Below are 15,409 nucleotides of genomic sequence, written 5' to 3'. Positions count from 1 at the left end.
ACACATCCTCTGTACCAATACAAGACTGGGATTAACACACACACACATCCTCTGTACCAATACAAGACTGGGATTAACACACACATCCTCTGTACCAATACAAGACTGGGGTTAACACACACACATCCTCTGTACCAATACAAGACTGGGATTAACACACACACACATCCTCTGTACCAATACAAGACTGGGGTTAACACACACATCCTCTGTACCAATACAAGACTGGGATTAACACACACACACACATCCTCTGTACCAATACAAGACTGGGATTAACACACACACACATCCTCTGTACCAATACAAGACTGGGGTTAACACACACATCCTCTGTACCAATACAAGACTGGGATTAACACACACACACACACATCCTCTGTACCAATACAAAACTGGGATTAACACACACACACACACACACACATCCTCTGTACCAATACAAGACTGGGATTAACACACACACATCCTCTGTACCAATACAAGACTGGGATTAACACACACACACACACACACACACACACACACACACACACACACACACACACACACACATCCTCTGTACCAATACAAGACTGGGATTAACACACACATCCTCTGTACCAATACAAGACTGGGATTAACACACATCCTCTGTACCAATACAAGACTGGGATTAACACACACATCCTCTGTACCAATACAAGACTGGGATTAACACACACATCCTCTGTACCAATACAAGACTGGGGTTAACACACACACATCCTCTGTACCAATACAAGACTGGGGTTAACACACACATCCTCTGTACCAATACAAGACTGGGGTTAACACACACATCCTCTGTACCAATACAAGACTGGGATTAACACACACACACACACACACACATCCTCTGTTCCAATACAAGACTGGGATTAACACACACATCCTCTGTACCAATACAAGACTGGGGTTAACACACACATCCTCTGTTCCAATACAAGACTGGGATTAACACACACATCCTCTGTACCAATACAAGACTGGGATTAACACACACATCCTCTGTACCAATACAAGACTGGGGTTAACACACACATCCTCTGTTCCAATACAAGACTGGGATTAACACACACATCCTCTGTACCAATACAAGACTGGGATTAACACACACACACACACATCCTCTGTACCAATACAAGACTGGGGTTAACACACACATCCTCTGTACCAATACAAGACTGGGATTAACACACACACACACACACATCCTCTGTTCCAATACAAGACTGGGATTAACACACACACACACACACACACATCCTCTGTTCCAATACAAGACTGGGATTAACACACACATCCTCTGTACCAATACAAGACTGGGGTTAACACACACATCCTCTGTTCCAATACAAGACTGGGGTTAACACACACATCCTCTGTACCAATACAAGACTGGGATTAACACACACACACATCCTCTGTACCAATACAAGACTGGGGTTAACACACACATCCTCTGTACCAATACAAGACTGGGATTAACACACACACATCCTCTGTACCAATACAAGACTGGGATTAACACACACACATCCTCTGTACCAATACAAGACTGGGATTAACACACACACATCCTCTGTACCAATACAAGACTGGGATTAACACACACATCCTCTGTACCAATACAAGAGTGGGGTTAACACACACATCCTCTGTTCCAATACAAGACTGGGATTAACACACACACACACACACACACACACACACACACACACATCCTCTGTACCAATACAAGACTGGGGTTAACACACACATCCTCTGTTCCAATACAAGACTGGGATTAACACACACACACACATCCTCTGTACCAATACAAGACTGGGGTTAACACACACACATCCTCTGTTCCAATACAAGACTGGGATTAACACACACACACATCCTCTGTACCAATACAAGACTGGGATTAACACACACACACACACACACACACACACACACACACACACACACATCCTCTGTACCAATACAAGACTGGGATTAACACACACACATCCTCTGTACCAATACAAGACTGGGGTTAACACACACATCCTCTGTACCAATACAAGACTGGGATTAACACACACACACACACACACACACACACACACACACACACACCCACCCTCTGTACCAATACAAGACTGGGGTTAACACACACATCCTCTGTACCAATACAAGACTGGGATTAACACACACATCCTCTGTACCAATACAAGACTGGGATTAACACACACACACACACATCCTCTGTACCAATACAAGACTGGGATTAACACACACACACACACATCCTCTGTACCAATACAAGACTGGGATTAACACACACACACACACACACACACATCCTCTGTACCAATACAAGACTGGGATTAACACACACACACACACATCCTCTGTACCAATACAAGACTGGGGTTAACACACACACATCCTCTGTACCAATACAAGACTGGGATTAACACACACACACACACATCCTCTGTACCAATACAAGACTGGGATTAACACACACACACACATCCTCTGTACCAATACAAGACTGGGATTAACACACACACATCCTCTGTACCAATACAAGACTGGGATTAACACACACACACACACACACATCCTCTGTACCAATACAAGACTGGGATTAACACACACACACACATCCTCTGTACCAATACAAGACTGGGATTAACACACACACACACACACACACACACACATCCTCTGTACCAATACAAGACTGGGATTAACACACACACACATCCTCTGTACCAATACAAGACTGGGGTTAACACACACATCCTCTGTACCAATACAAGACTGGGATTAACACACACACATCCTCTGTGCCAATACAAGACTGGGATTAACACACACATCCTCTGTTCCAATACAAGACTGGGATTAACACACACACACACACATCCTCTGTACCAATACAAGACTGGGATTAACACACACACACACACACACACACATCCTCTGTACCAATACAAGACTGGGATTAACACACACACACATCCTCTGTACCAATACAAGACTGGGGTTAACACACACATCCTCTGTACCAATACAAGACTGGGATTAACACACACACATCCTCTGTACCAATACAAGACTGGGGTTAACACACACACACATCCTCTGTACAAATACAAGACTGGGGTTAACACACACACACACACACACACACACACACACACACACACACACACACACACACACATCCTCTGTACCAATACAAGACTGGGGTTAACACACACACACACATCCTCTGTACCAATACAAGACTGGGGTTAACACACACACCCTCTGTACCAATACAAGACTGGGGTTAACACACACATCCTCTGTACCAATACAAGACTGGGGTTAACACACACATCCTCTGTACCAATACAAGACTGGGGTTAACACACACACATCCTCTGTTCCAATACAAGACTGGGATTAACACACACATCCTCTGTTCCAATACAAGACTGGGATTAACACACACATCCTCTGTACCAATACAAGACTGGGGTTAACACACACACACACATCCTCTGTACCAATACAAGACTGGGATTAACACACACACACACACACACACACACACACACATCCTCTGTACCAATACAAGACTGCGGTTAACACACACACACACATCCTCTGTACCAATACAAGACTGGGGTTAACACACACACACACATCCTCTGTACCAATACAAGACTGGGATTAACACACACACACACACACACACACACTCTCTGTACCAATACAAGACTGGGATTAACACACACACACACACACACATATCCTCTGTACCAATACAAGACTGGGATTAACACACACACACACATCCTCTGTACCAATACAAGACTGGGATTAACACACACATCCTCTGTACCAATACAAGACTGGGGTTAACACACACACATCCTCTGTACCAATACAAGACTGGGGTTAACACACACATCCTCTGTTCCAATACAAGACTGGGGTTAACACACACATCCTCTGTACCAATACAAGACTGGGGTTAACACACACACACACACACACACACACACATCCTCTGTACCAATACAAGACTGGGGTTAACACACACACACACACACACACACACACACACACATCCTCTGTACCAATACAAGACTGGGGTTAACACACACACACACACACCCTCTGTACCAATACAAGACTGGGATTAACACACACATCCTCTGTACCAATACAAGACTGGGGTTAACACACACATCCTCTGTTCCAATACAAGACTGGGGTTAACACACACATCCTCTGTTCCAATACAAGACTGGGATTAACACACACATCCTCTGTACCAATACAAGACTGGGGTTAACACACACATCCTCTGTTCCAATACAAGACTGGGATTAACACACACACACACATCCTCTGTACCAATACAAGACTGGGATTAACACACACACACACATCCTCTGTACCAATACAAGACTGGGATTAACACACACATCCTCTGTTCCAATACAAGACTGGGATTAACACACACATCCTCTGTACCAATACAAGACTGGGATTAACACACACACACACATCCTCTGTACCAATACAAGACTGGGATTAACACACACACACACATCCTCTGTACCAATACAAGACTGGGATTAACACACACACACACACATCCTCTGTACCAATACAAGACTGGGATTAACACACACACACACATCCTCTGTACCAATACAAGACTGGGATTAACACACACACACACATCCTCTGTACCAATACAAGACTGGGGTTAACACACACACACACATCCTCTGTACCAATACAAGACTGGGATTAACACACACACACACACACATCCTCTGTACCAATACAAGACTGGGGTTAACACACACACACACATCCTCTGTACCAATACAAGACTGGGATTAACACACACACACACACACACACACACACACACACACACACACACACACACACACACACACACACACCCTCTGTACCAATACAAGACTGGGATTAACACACACACATCCTCTGTACCAATACAAGACTGGGGTTAACACACACACATCCTCTGTACCAATACAAGACTGGGATTAACACACACACACACATCCTCTGTACCAATACAAGACTGGGATTAACACACACACACACATCCTCTGTACCAATACAAGACTGGGGTTAACACACACACATCCTCTGTACCAATACAAGACTGGGGTTAACACACACATCCTCTGTAGCAATACAAGACTGGGATTAACACACACATCCTCTGTACCAATACAAGACTGGGATTAACACACACACACACATCCTCTGTTCCAATACAAGACTGGGGTTAACACACACACATCCTCTGTACCAATACAAGACTGGGGTTAACACACACACACACACACACACATCCTCTGTTCCAATACAAGACTGGGGTTAACACACACACACATCCTCTGTTCCAATACAAGACTGGGGTTAACACACACACACATCCTCTGTTCCAATACAAGACTGGGGTTAACACACACATCCTCTGTACCAATACAAGACTGGGGTAAACACACACACATCCTCTGTACCATTACAAGACTGGGGTTAACACACACACACACACACACACACACACACACACACACACACACAGTAATGTCTGAAACACAAAGAAGACTGGAGTCCCCGTCCCCCCCCACCATCTACCCTACTGACATGTAGTGTGACTAACTACAGCACTAAGCCTACCTATTTTCTCATTGGTCTGTCCATTGACCAGTCCGTTGTGCTGCGTCCTGCCTGGTCCAGACACTCTGAACAACAGGGAGTAGGACTTGACCGTGTGGCCGTTGCTGGCATCAAACTCACTACTGGACACCACCAGAGAAGGACAGGAGCCTGGCTTGTTCTGACTGCTGGAAGTGCTGCTGTCTGGGTTCAGAGGCACCTGCTTCTTCCCTGTAGGAACCTGCTTCACTGGACAGCTCACATCCTGGAGGTGGGAGAGAAACAGGGGAGTGGAAATGTGTATGGGAGAGTGGGAAGAAAAGAGAGAAAAGAGGATGAGAGACAGAGGGATAAAATGAGAGAAGATGTGAGCGCACACACACTTACACACACACACTTACATTTGAGTCATTCAGCAGACGCTCTCACTCTCTCTCTTACCTTCCTCTTCTTATGACAGACTTTAACCAGCAGCACCTCTAGAGAAACAGAGTTCTGCTCATTCTCTGAGTCTACTGATGACTTCTCTGTAGAAGGGATTAAGAAGAGAGTAACCGTCAGGATTGGAGGGAATAAGAAGAGAGTAACCGTCAGGATTAGAGGGGATTAAGAAGAGAGTAACCGTCAGGATTAGAGGGGAACAAGAAGAGAGTAACCGTCAGGATTAGAGGGGATTAAGAAGAGAGTAACCGTCAGGATTAGAGGGGAATAAGAAGAGAGTAACCGTCAGGATTAGAGGGGATTAAGAAGAGAGTAACCGTCAGGATTAGAGGGGAATAAGAAGAGAGTAACCGTCAGGATTAGAGGGGATTAAGAAGAGAGTAACCGTCAGGATTAGAGGGGAATAAGAAGAGAGTAAACGTCAGGATTAGAGGGGAATAAGAAGAGAGTAACCGTCAGGATTGGAGGGAATAAGAAGAGAGTAACCGTCAGGATTGGAGGGGAATAAGAAGAGAGTAACCGTCAGGATTAGACGGGAACAAGAAGACAGTAACCGTCAGGATTAGAGGGGAATAAGAAGAGAGTAACCGTCAGGATTAGAGGGGATTAAGAAGAGAGTAACCGTCAGGATTAGAGGGGAATAAGAAGAGAGTAACCGTCAGGATTAGAGGGGATTAAGAAGAGAGTAACCGTCAGGATTAGAGGGGATTAAGAAGAGAGTAACCGTCAGGATTAGAGGGGAATAAGAAGACAGTAACCGTCAGGATTAGAGGGGAATAAGAAGAGAGTAACCGTCAGGATTAGAGGGGATTAAGAAGAGAGTAACCGTCAGGATTAGAGGGGAATAAGAAGAGAGTAAACGTCAGGATTAGAGGGGAATAAGAAGAGAGTAACCGTCAGGATTGGAGGGAATAAGAAGAGAGTAACCGTCAGGATTGGAGGGGAATAAGAAGAGAGTAACCGTCAGGATTAGACGGGAACAAGAAGACAGTAACCGTCAGGATTAGAGGGGAATAAGAAGAGAGTAACAGTCAGGATTAGAGGGGATTAAGAAGAGAGTAACCGTCAGGATTAGAGGGGATTAAGAAGAGAGTAACCGTCAGGATTAGAGGGGATTAAGAAGAGAGTAACCGTCAGGATTAGAGGGGAATAAGAAGAGAGTAACCGTCAGGATTAGAGGGGATTAAGAAGAGAGTAACCGTCAGGATTAGAGGGGAATAAGAAGACAGTAACCGTCAGGATTAGAGGGGAATAAGAAGAGAGTAACCGTCAGGATTAGAGGGGATTAAGAAGAGAGTAACCGTCAGGATTAGAGGGGAATAAGAAGACAGTAACCATCAGGATTTAAACTACCATAAATTCCGGACTATAAACCGCAACTTTTTTCCCGCTTTGAACCTTGCGGCTTAAACAATGACGCGGCTAATATATGGATTTTTCCCGCTTTCAATTTCCCCCCCCCCAAAAAACACATTCTGTGACGTGCTCAGTTTTTTGGCGGCATGAAGCTTTCATTAGACCAATGAAATTGCCGAACGGGTTAAGGTCAAACAACTTTTTTGTTAACTGATTACATTAAATCGAGCGCTCTCAAACTTCCCATCATTCTGATTACGGTAGTCATTTTGTCACCCTCATCATGGCAAAGACACAGAGAAATGCATATGATGCAGCTTTCAAGTTGAAGGCGATTGATCTGGCTGTTGGAAAAGGAAATAGAGCTGCTGCACGGGAGCTTGGTCTTATAGTCGATGATAAGATGTTGGAAACAGCAGCGTGAGGAATTGACTCAGTGCAAAAAGACAACTAAAGCTTACTGCTAATTTTTTTTTGTTTTGTTACAAGCCGTGTTTCGTTAAAGCCTATTTATTTTTGTTACAAGCCGTGTTTCGTTAAAGCCTATTTATTTTTGTTACAAGCCGTGTTTCGTTAAAGCCTGTGTAAAGTTAATTTGTTTCAATGTATCGGTAGGCACCTGCGGCTTGTAGACATGTGCGGCTTATTTATGTTCAAAAAAAATAAATAATAATAATTCAGTGGGTGCGGCTTATATTCAGGTGCGCTTAATAGTCCGGAAATTACGGTAATAATGTGCATTTGATATCTGATGAAATTGATATTTGCCATCGTCCCTGCAAACAAGTTAAACACTTACCGACTATCATCAAGTTAAACACTTACCAACTATCATCAAGTTAAACACTTACCAACTATCATCAAGTTAAACACTTACCAACTATCATCAAGTTAAACACTTACCAACTATCATCAAGTTAAACACTTACCAACTATCATCAAGTTAAACACTTACCAACTATCATCAAGTTAAACACTTACCAACTATCATCAAGTTAAACACTTACCAACTATCATCAAGTTAAACACTTACCAACTATCATCAAGTTAAACACTTACCAACTATCATCAAGTTAAACACTTACCAACTATCATCAAGTTAAACACTTACCAACTATCATCAAGTTAAACACTTACCAACTATCATCAAGTTAAACACTTACCGACTATCATCAAGTTAAACACTTACCGACTATCATCAAGTTAAACACTTACCAACTATCATCAAGTTAAACACTTACCGACTATCATCAAGTTAAACACTTACCGACTATCATCAAGTTAAACACTTACCGACTATCATCAAGTTAAACACTTACCAACTATCATCAAGTTAAACACTTCCCGACTATCATCAAGTTAAACACTTACCAACTATCATCAAGTTAAACACTTACCGACTATCATCAAGTTAAACACTTACCAACTATCATCAAGTTAAACACACTTACCAACTATCATCAAGTTAAACACTTACCAACTATCATCAAGTTAAACACTTACCGACTATCATCAAGTTAAACACTTACCGACTATCATCAAGTTAAACACTTACCGACTATCATCAAGTTAAACACTTACCAACTATCATCAAGTTAAACACACTTACCAACTATCATCAAGTTAAACACTTACCAACTATCATCAAGTTAAACACTTACCAACTATCATCAAGTTAAACACTTACCGACTTTATGAAAGAACCCAGTGAAGGTGAGTTGTAGGTGTGAAGCCAGGCTGGGGACAGAGTTATACAAGAGTTACCAAAAAGACCTTAGATCTCATTCTTTCAGGTGTGAATGGGTTTTTGGGACTGTGGATATCAAGCTCTTGGGAGTTAAAGTAATAATCCACTCAAAAACTATATTCTGGTATTTTACCCATTGATACAGTCCCATTTTGTTTTGCAAGTCAACGGTCAAGTACGGGACATTGGCCTGAAGTACTTTCAACAAGGAAAGTGTAGCAGGCCACATCATCACTGTATCAACAGTGGACTAATGGAAAAAGACCAGAGCTGTGTTCGAATACCCATACTAACATACTGTATACTACATACTTAATGAGTATATACTATTAGTTCATTTTAGTATACTGTAAACAAACGGTATTGTTTCAGTTGAGCGTACTAGCTGTTCGCCTGTCTACCGGAAGTTGATGCTGTTGCTATGCAACCTCTTGCTAGCTTGTTAGCATAACAAATAACTAGCTAGACATTTTACGACTTCAGGTGTGTTCACCCAAGCTAACTGGCTAACTTGCTAGCTACTTCCAGACACAAATGAGAGAACACCTCACTCTAACCATTTTACTCTCCCTAGCAGAGCTGGTTAGGCTGTTTTCGGGTTATCCAGATCGTTGGTGACCAACTGTGCTGTTGGCAACAATTTAATTACGCTTTTTTGCCGACGTTTACTGACAACGGCCATATTCAACTGGTGTTGAGGGTTTGTAAATTCATCAGTTATTCTACACTCTGGTACACTCAGACGAGAGTGCTCTGAAATCGGAGTAGATAGCCAAAGCAAATTTACGAACGCATACCGACTATACCATTTAGCTAAGCTAAGAATGACGGGAATAATCAAGTCAATAAACATTGGTTGGTTAGATAGCCTATAGTTAATATACTGGCAAGTTTGATGTATAACTACTAACGTTAGGTAGCTAGCTAACGTACCCGTACATACTGCTGTAATGATATGCTATGTGGTTCGTGGGGACAGCGTAGCTAACAAATTGTCAGCCAACATAACGTGTAAGGTAACTTATTTAAAAAGTCATTACTTTATTACATTGCTCAACATTTTGTTAACATTTGTCATAATTAGATAAAAGGAATGAATTTGTATCCACTCTCGTTGGACTTAGGCTGCATATTTCCTCCATTTTCTTCAAATCTGAAAACGTTGTGAAGCCATGCCCATTTTCTGAAGAACTGCATTATCGGCCCTAAAGGCACAGAAAGTGTCCACTGTTTGTATACTTCGTATTTTGGCGAATATAGTACGACATCCAGGAACTTTGGCATTCTAACTATATCCATACTATGACCAACAAGCAAACTACATACTCAATTTACGTCACAAATAGTACGTTTAGTGCGGTTAGTATGAGTATTGGAACACAGCTCTGGAAGATAATGAATGGTCTGTTTACCTGTGTGCCTTCTGCTCAGCCCTCTTCTTCTCCACTCTGTACAGCAGGTGATCCACCCTGGAGGACTTCCTGAACCCCCCCAGAGAACCCCCCAGGGTTAATAGACAGGACACACTGGGGATTTAGACTTCATCGCTGAGGCTGTGTCCTCCTTCTCCACACTTGTGTTAGATACTCCACATCAAGGATTTAACCACGCTGGAAAAGTGCCCCACCCGCTGCTCCTACAACCATCCAGTGATGTTAAATCCATGACAGGAAGTGTGAAAGTGGGAGAATCAGACGTCACCACTAAATGAAGATAAATATCGTCTTAAAGTGAGGATGAATTCAACCCAATGAGGAACTGGGCCGTGTAGCTCTATACACTCCTTGAAAATGGTAGATTTTGGGGTATTTATAATCTTTCTAAACTGTAACACAGAGGCTGTACAGTAACACGCTACACATGACGTCAGAGCTCAGTGGCTGTACAGTAACATGCTATACATGACGTCAGAGCTCAGTGGCTGTACAGTAACATGCTATACATGACGTCAGAGCTCAGTGGCTGTACAGTAACATGTTATACATGACGTCAGAGCTCAGTGGCTGTACAGTAACATGTTATACATGACGTCAGAGCTCAGTGGCTGTACAGTAACATGCTATACATGACGTCAGAGCTCAGTGGATGTACAGTAACATGCTATACATGACGTCAGAGCTCAGTGGCTGTACAGTAACATGCTATACATGACGTCAGAGCTCAGTGGCTGTACAGTAACATGTTATACATGACGTCAGAGCTCAGTGGCTGTACAGTAACATGCTATACATGACGTCAGAGCTCAGTGGCTGTACAGTAACATGCTATACATGACGTCAGAGCTCAGTGGCTGTACAGTAACATGCTATACATGACGTCAGAGCTCAGTGGCTGTACAGTAACATGCTATACATGACGTCAGAGCTCAGTGGCTGTACAGTAACATGCTATACATGATGTCAGAGCTCAGTGGCTGTACAGTAACATGCTATACATGACGTCAGAGCTCAGTGGCTGTACAGTAACATGCTATACATGATGTCAGAGCTCAGTGGCTGTACAGTAACATGCTATACATGACGTCAGAGCTCAGTGGCTGTACAGTAACATGCTATACATGACGTCAGAGCTCAGTGGCTGTACAGTAACATGCTATACATGACGTCAGAGCTCAGTGGCTGTACAGTAACATGCTATACATGACGTCAGAGCTCAGTGGCTGTACAGTAACATGTTATACATGACGTCAGAGCTCAGTGGCTGTACAGTAACATGTTATACATGACGTCAGAGCTCAGTGGCTGTACAGTAACATGCTATACATGACGTCAGAGCTCAGTGGCTGTACAGTAACATGTTATACATGACGTCAGAGCTCAGTGGCTGTACAGTAACATGTTATACATGACGTCAGAGCTCAGTGGCTGTACAGTAACATGCTATACATGACGTCAGAGCTCAGTGGCTGTACAGTAACATGTTATACATGACGTCAGAGCTCAGTGGCTGTACAGTAACATGTTATACATGACGTCAGAGCTCAGTGGCTGTACAGTAACATGCTATACATGACGTCAGAGCTCAGTGGCTGTACAGTAACATGTTATACATGACGTCAGAGCTCAGTGGCTGTACAGTAACATGCTATACATGACGTCAGAGCTCAGTGGCTGTACAGTAACATGCTATACATGACGTCAGAGCTCAGTGGCTGTACAGTAACATGTTATACATGACGTCAGAGCTCAGTGGCTGTACAGTAACATGCTATACATGACGTCAGAGCTCAGTGGCTGTACAGTAACATGTTATACATGACGTCAGAGCTCAGTGGCTGTACAGTAACATGCTATACATGACGTCAGAGCTCAGTGGCTGTACAGTAACATGCTATACATGATGTCAGAGCTCAGTGGCTGTACAGTAACATGCTATACATGACGTCAGAGCTCAGTGGCTGTACAGTAACATGCTATACATGACGTCAGAGCTCAGTGGCTGTACAGTAACATGCTATACATGACGTCAGAGCTCAGTGGCTGTACAGTAACATGCTATACATGACGTCAGAGCTCAGTGGCTGTACAGTAACATGCTATACATGACGTCAGAGCTCAGTGGCTGTACAGTAACATGCTATACATGACGTCAGAGCTCAGTGGCTGTACAGTAACATGTTATACATGATGTCAGAGCTCAGTGGCTGTACAGTAACATGCTATACATGACGTCAGAGCTCAGTGGCTGTACAGTAACATGTTATACATGACGTCAGAGCTCAGTGGCTGTACAGTAACATGCTATACATGACGTCAGAGCTCAGTGGCTGTACAGTAACATGCTATACATGACGTCAGAGCTCAGTGGCTGTACAGTAACATGCTATACATGACGTCAGAGCTCAGTGGCTGTACAGTAACATGCTATACATGACGTCAGAGCTCAGTGGCTATACAGTAACATGCTATACATGACGTCAGAGCTCAGTGGCTATACAGTAACATGTTATACATGACGTCAGAGCTCAGTGGCTGTACAGTAACATGTTATACATGACGTCAGAGCTCAGTGGCTATACAGTAACATGTTATACATGACGTCAGAGCTCAGTGGCTGTACAGTAACATGTTATACATGACGTCAGAGCTCAGTGGCTGTACAGTAACATGTTATACATGACGTCAGAGCTCAGTGGCTGTACAGTAACATGTTATACATGACGTCAGAGCTCAGTGGCTGTACAGTAACATGCTATACATGACGTCAGAGCTCAGTGGCTGTACAGTAACATGCTATACATGACGTCAGAGCTCAGTGGCTGTACAGTAACATGCTATACATGACGTCAGAGCTCAGTGGCTGTACAGTAACATGTTATACATGACGTCAGAGCTCAGTGGCTGTACAGTAACATGTTATACATGACGTCAGAGCTCAGTGGCTGTACAGTAACATGTTATACATGACGTCAGAGCTCAGTGGCTGTACAGTAACATGTTATACATGACGTCAGAGCTCAGTGGCTGTACAGTAACATGCTATACATGACGTCAGAGCTCAGTGGCTGTACAGTAACATGTTATACATGACGTCAGAGCTCAGTGGCTGTACAGTAACATGTTATACATGACGTCAGAGCTCAGTGGCTGTACAGTAACATGCTATACATGACGTCAGAGCTCAGTGGCTGTACAGTAACATGCTATACATGACGTCAGAGCTCAGTGGCTGTACAGTAACATGCTATACATGACGTCAGAGCTCAGTGGCTGTACAGTAACATGTTATACATGACGTCAGAGCTCAGTGGCTGTACAGTAACATGTTATACATGACGTCAGAGCTCAGTGGCTGTACAGTAACATGCTATACATGACGTCAGAGCTCAGTGGCTGTACAGTAACATGCTATACATGACGTCAGAGCTCAGTGGCTGTACAGTAACATGTTATACATGACGTCAGAGCTCAGTGGCTGTACAGTAACATGTTATACATGACGTCAGAGCTCAGTGGCTGTACAGTAACATGTTATACATGACGTCAGAGCTCAGTGGCTGTACAGTAACATGTTATACATGACGTCAGAGCTCAGTGGCTGTACAGTAACATGCTATACATGACGTCAGAGCTCAGTGGCTGTACAGTAACATGTTATACATGACGTCAGAGCTCAGTGGCTGTACAGTAACATGCTATACATGACGTCAGAGCTCAGTGGCTGTACAGTAACATGTTATACATGACGTCAGAGCTCAGTGGCTGTACAGTAACATGCTATACATGATGTCAGAGCTCAGTGGTTGTACAGTAACATGCTATACATGACGTCAGAGCTCAGTGGTTGTACAGTAACATGCTATACATGACGTCAGAGCTCAGTGGCTGTACAGTAACATGCTATACATGACGTCAGAGCTCAGTGGCTGTACAGTAACATGTTATACATGACGTCAGAGCTCAGTGGCTGTACAGTAACATGCTATACATGACGTCAGAGCTCAGTGGCTGTACAGTAACATGCTATACATGACGTCAGAGCTCAGTGGCTGTACAGTAACATGCTATACATGACGTCAGAGCTCAGTGGCTGTACAGTAACATGCTATACATGACGTCAGAGCTCAGTGGCTGTACAGTAACATGCTATACATGACGTCAGAGCTCAGTGGCTGTACAGTAACATGCTATACATGACGTCAGAGCTCAGTGGCTGTACAGTAACATGCTATACATGACGTCAGAGCTCAGTGGCTGTACAGTAACATGTTATACATGACGTCAGAGCTCAGTGGCTGTACAGTAACATGTTATACATGATGTCAGAGCTCAGTGGCTGTACAGTAACATGCTATACATGATGTCAGAGCTCAGTGGCTGTACAGTAACATGTTATACATGACGTCAGAGCTCAGTGGCTGTACAGTAACATGTTATACATGATGTCAGAGCTCAGTGGCTGTACAGTAACATGTTATACATGACGTCAGAGCTCAGTGGCTGTACAGTAACATGTTATACATGATGTCAGAGCTCAGTGGCTGTACAGTAACATGCTATACATGACGTCAGAGCTCAGTGGCTGTACAGTAACATGTTATACATGACGTCAGAGCTCAGTGGCTGTACAGTAACATGTTATACATGACGTCAGAGCTCAGTGGCTGTACAGTAACATGTTATACATGACGTCAGAGCTCAGTGGCTGTACAGTAACATG

The 15,409-nt window shown here is 43.3% G+C and overlaps 1 protein-coding gene across 1 annotated transcript in view; it reads right to left on the bottom strand.

Moving 5' to 3' along the window:
- LOC106592410 (polycomb protein suz12-A) overlaps nucleotides 1-15,409 on the bottom strand; it is a 58,159-nt gene that overhangs the window by 35,533 nt on the left and 7,217 nt on the right. The window contains exons 4-7 of the mRNA XM_045719619.1: nucleotides 10,663-10,731; nucleotides 9,191-9,240; nucleotides 6,148-6,233; nucleotides 5,728-5,971 (exon numbers count right to left, since the gene is read on the bottom strand). Coding sequence (XP_045575575.1) covers nucleotides 5,728-5,971; nucleotides 6,148-6,233; nucleotides 9,191-9,240; nucleotides 10,663-10,731 — 449 coding nt within the window. The remainder of the gene's footprint in view (nucleotides 1-5,727; nucleotides 5,972-6,147; nucleotides 6,234-9,190; nucleotides 9,241-10,662; nucleotides 10,732-15,409) is intronic.

The sequence above is a fragment of the Salmo salar genome, chromosome ssa06, assembly GCF_905237065.1.
Source record: "Salmo salar chromosome ssa06, Ssal_v3.1, whole genome shotgun sequence".
Lineage (NCBI taxonomy): Eukaryota > Metazoa > Chordata > Actinopteri > Salmoniformes > Salmonidae > Salmo > Salmo salar.
Note: the sequence above shows the minus strand (reverse complement) of the source record. Positions and strands in the feature narration are given on the sequence as shown.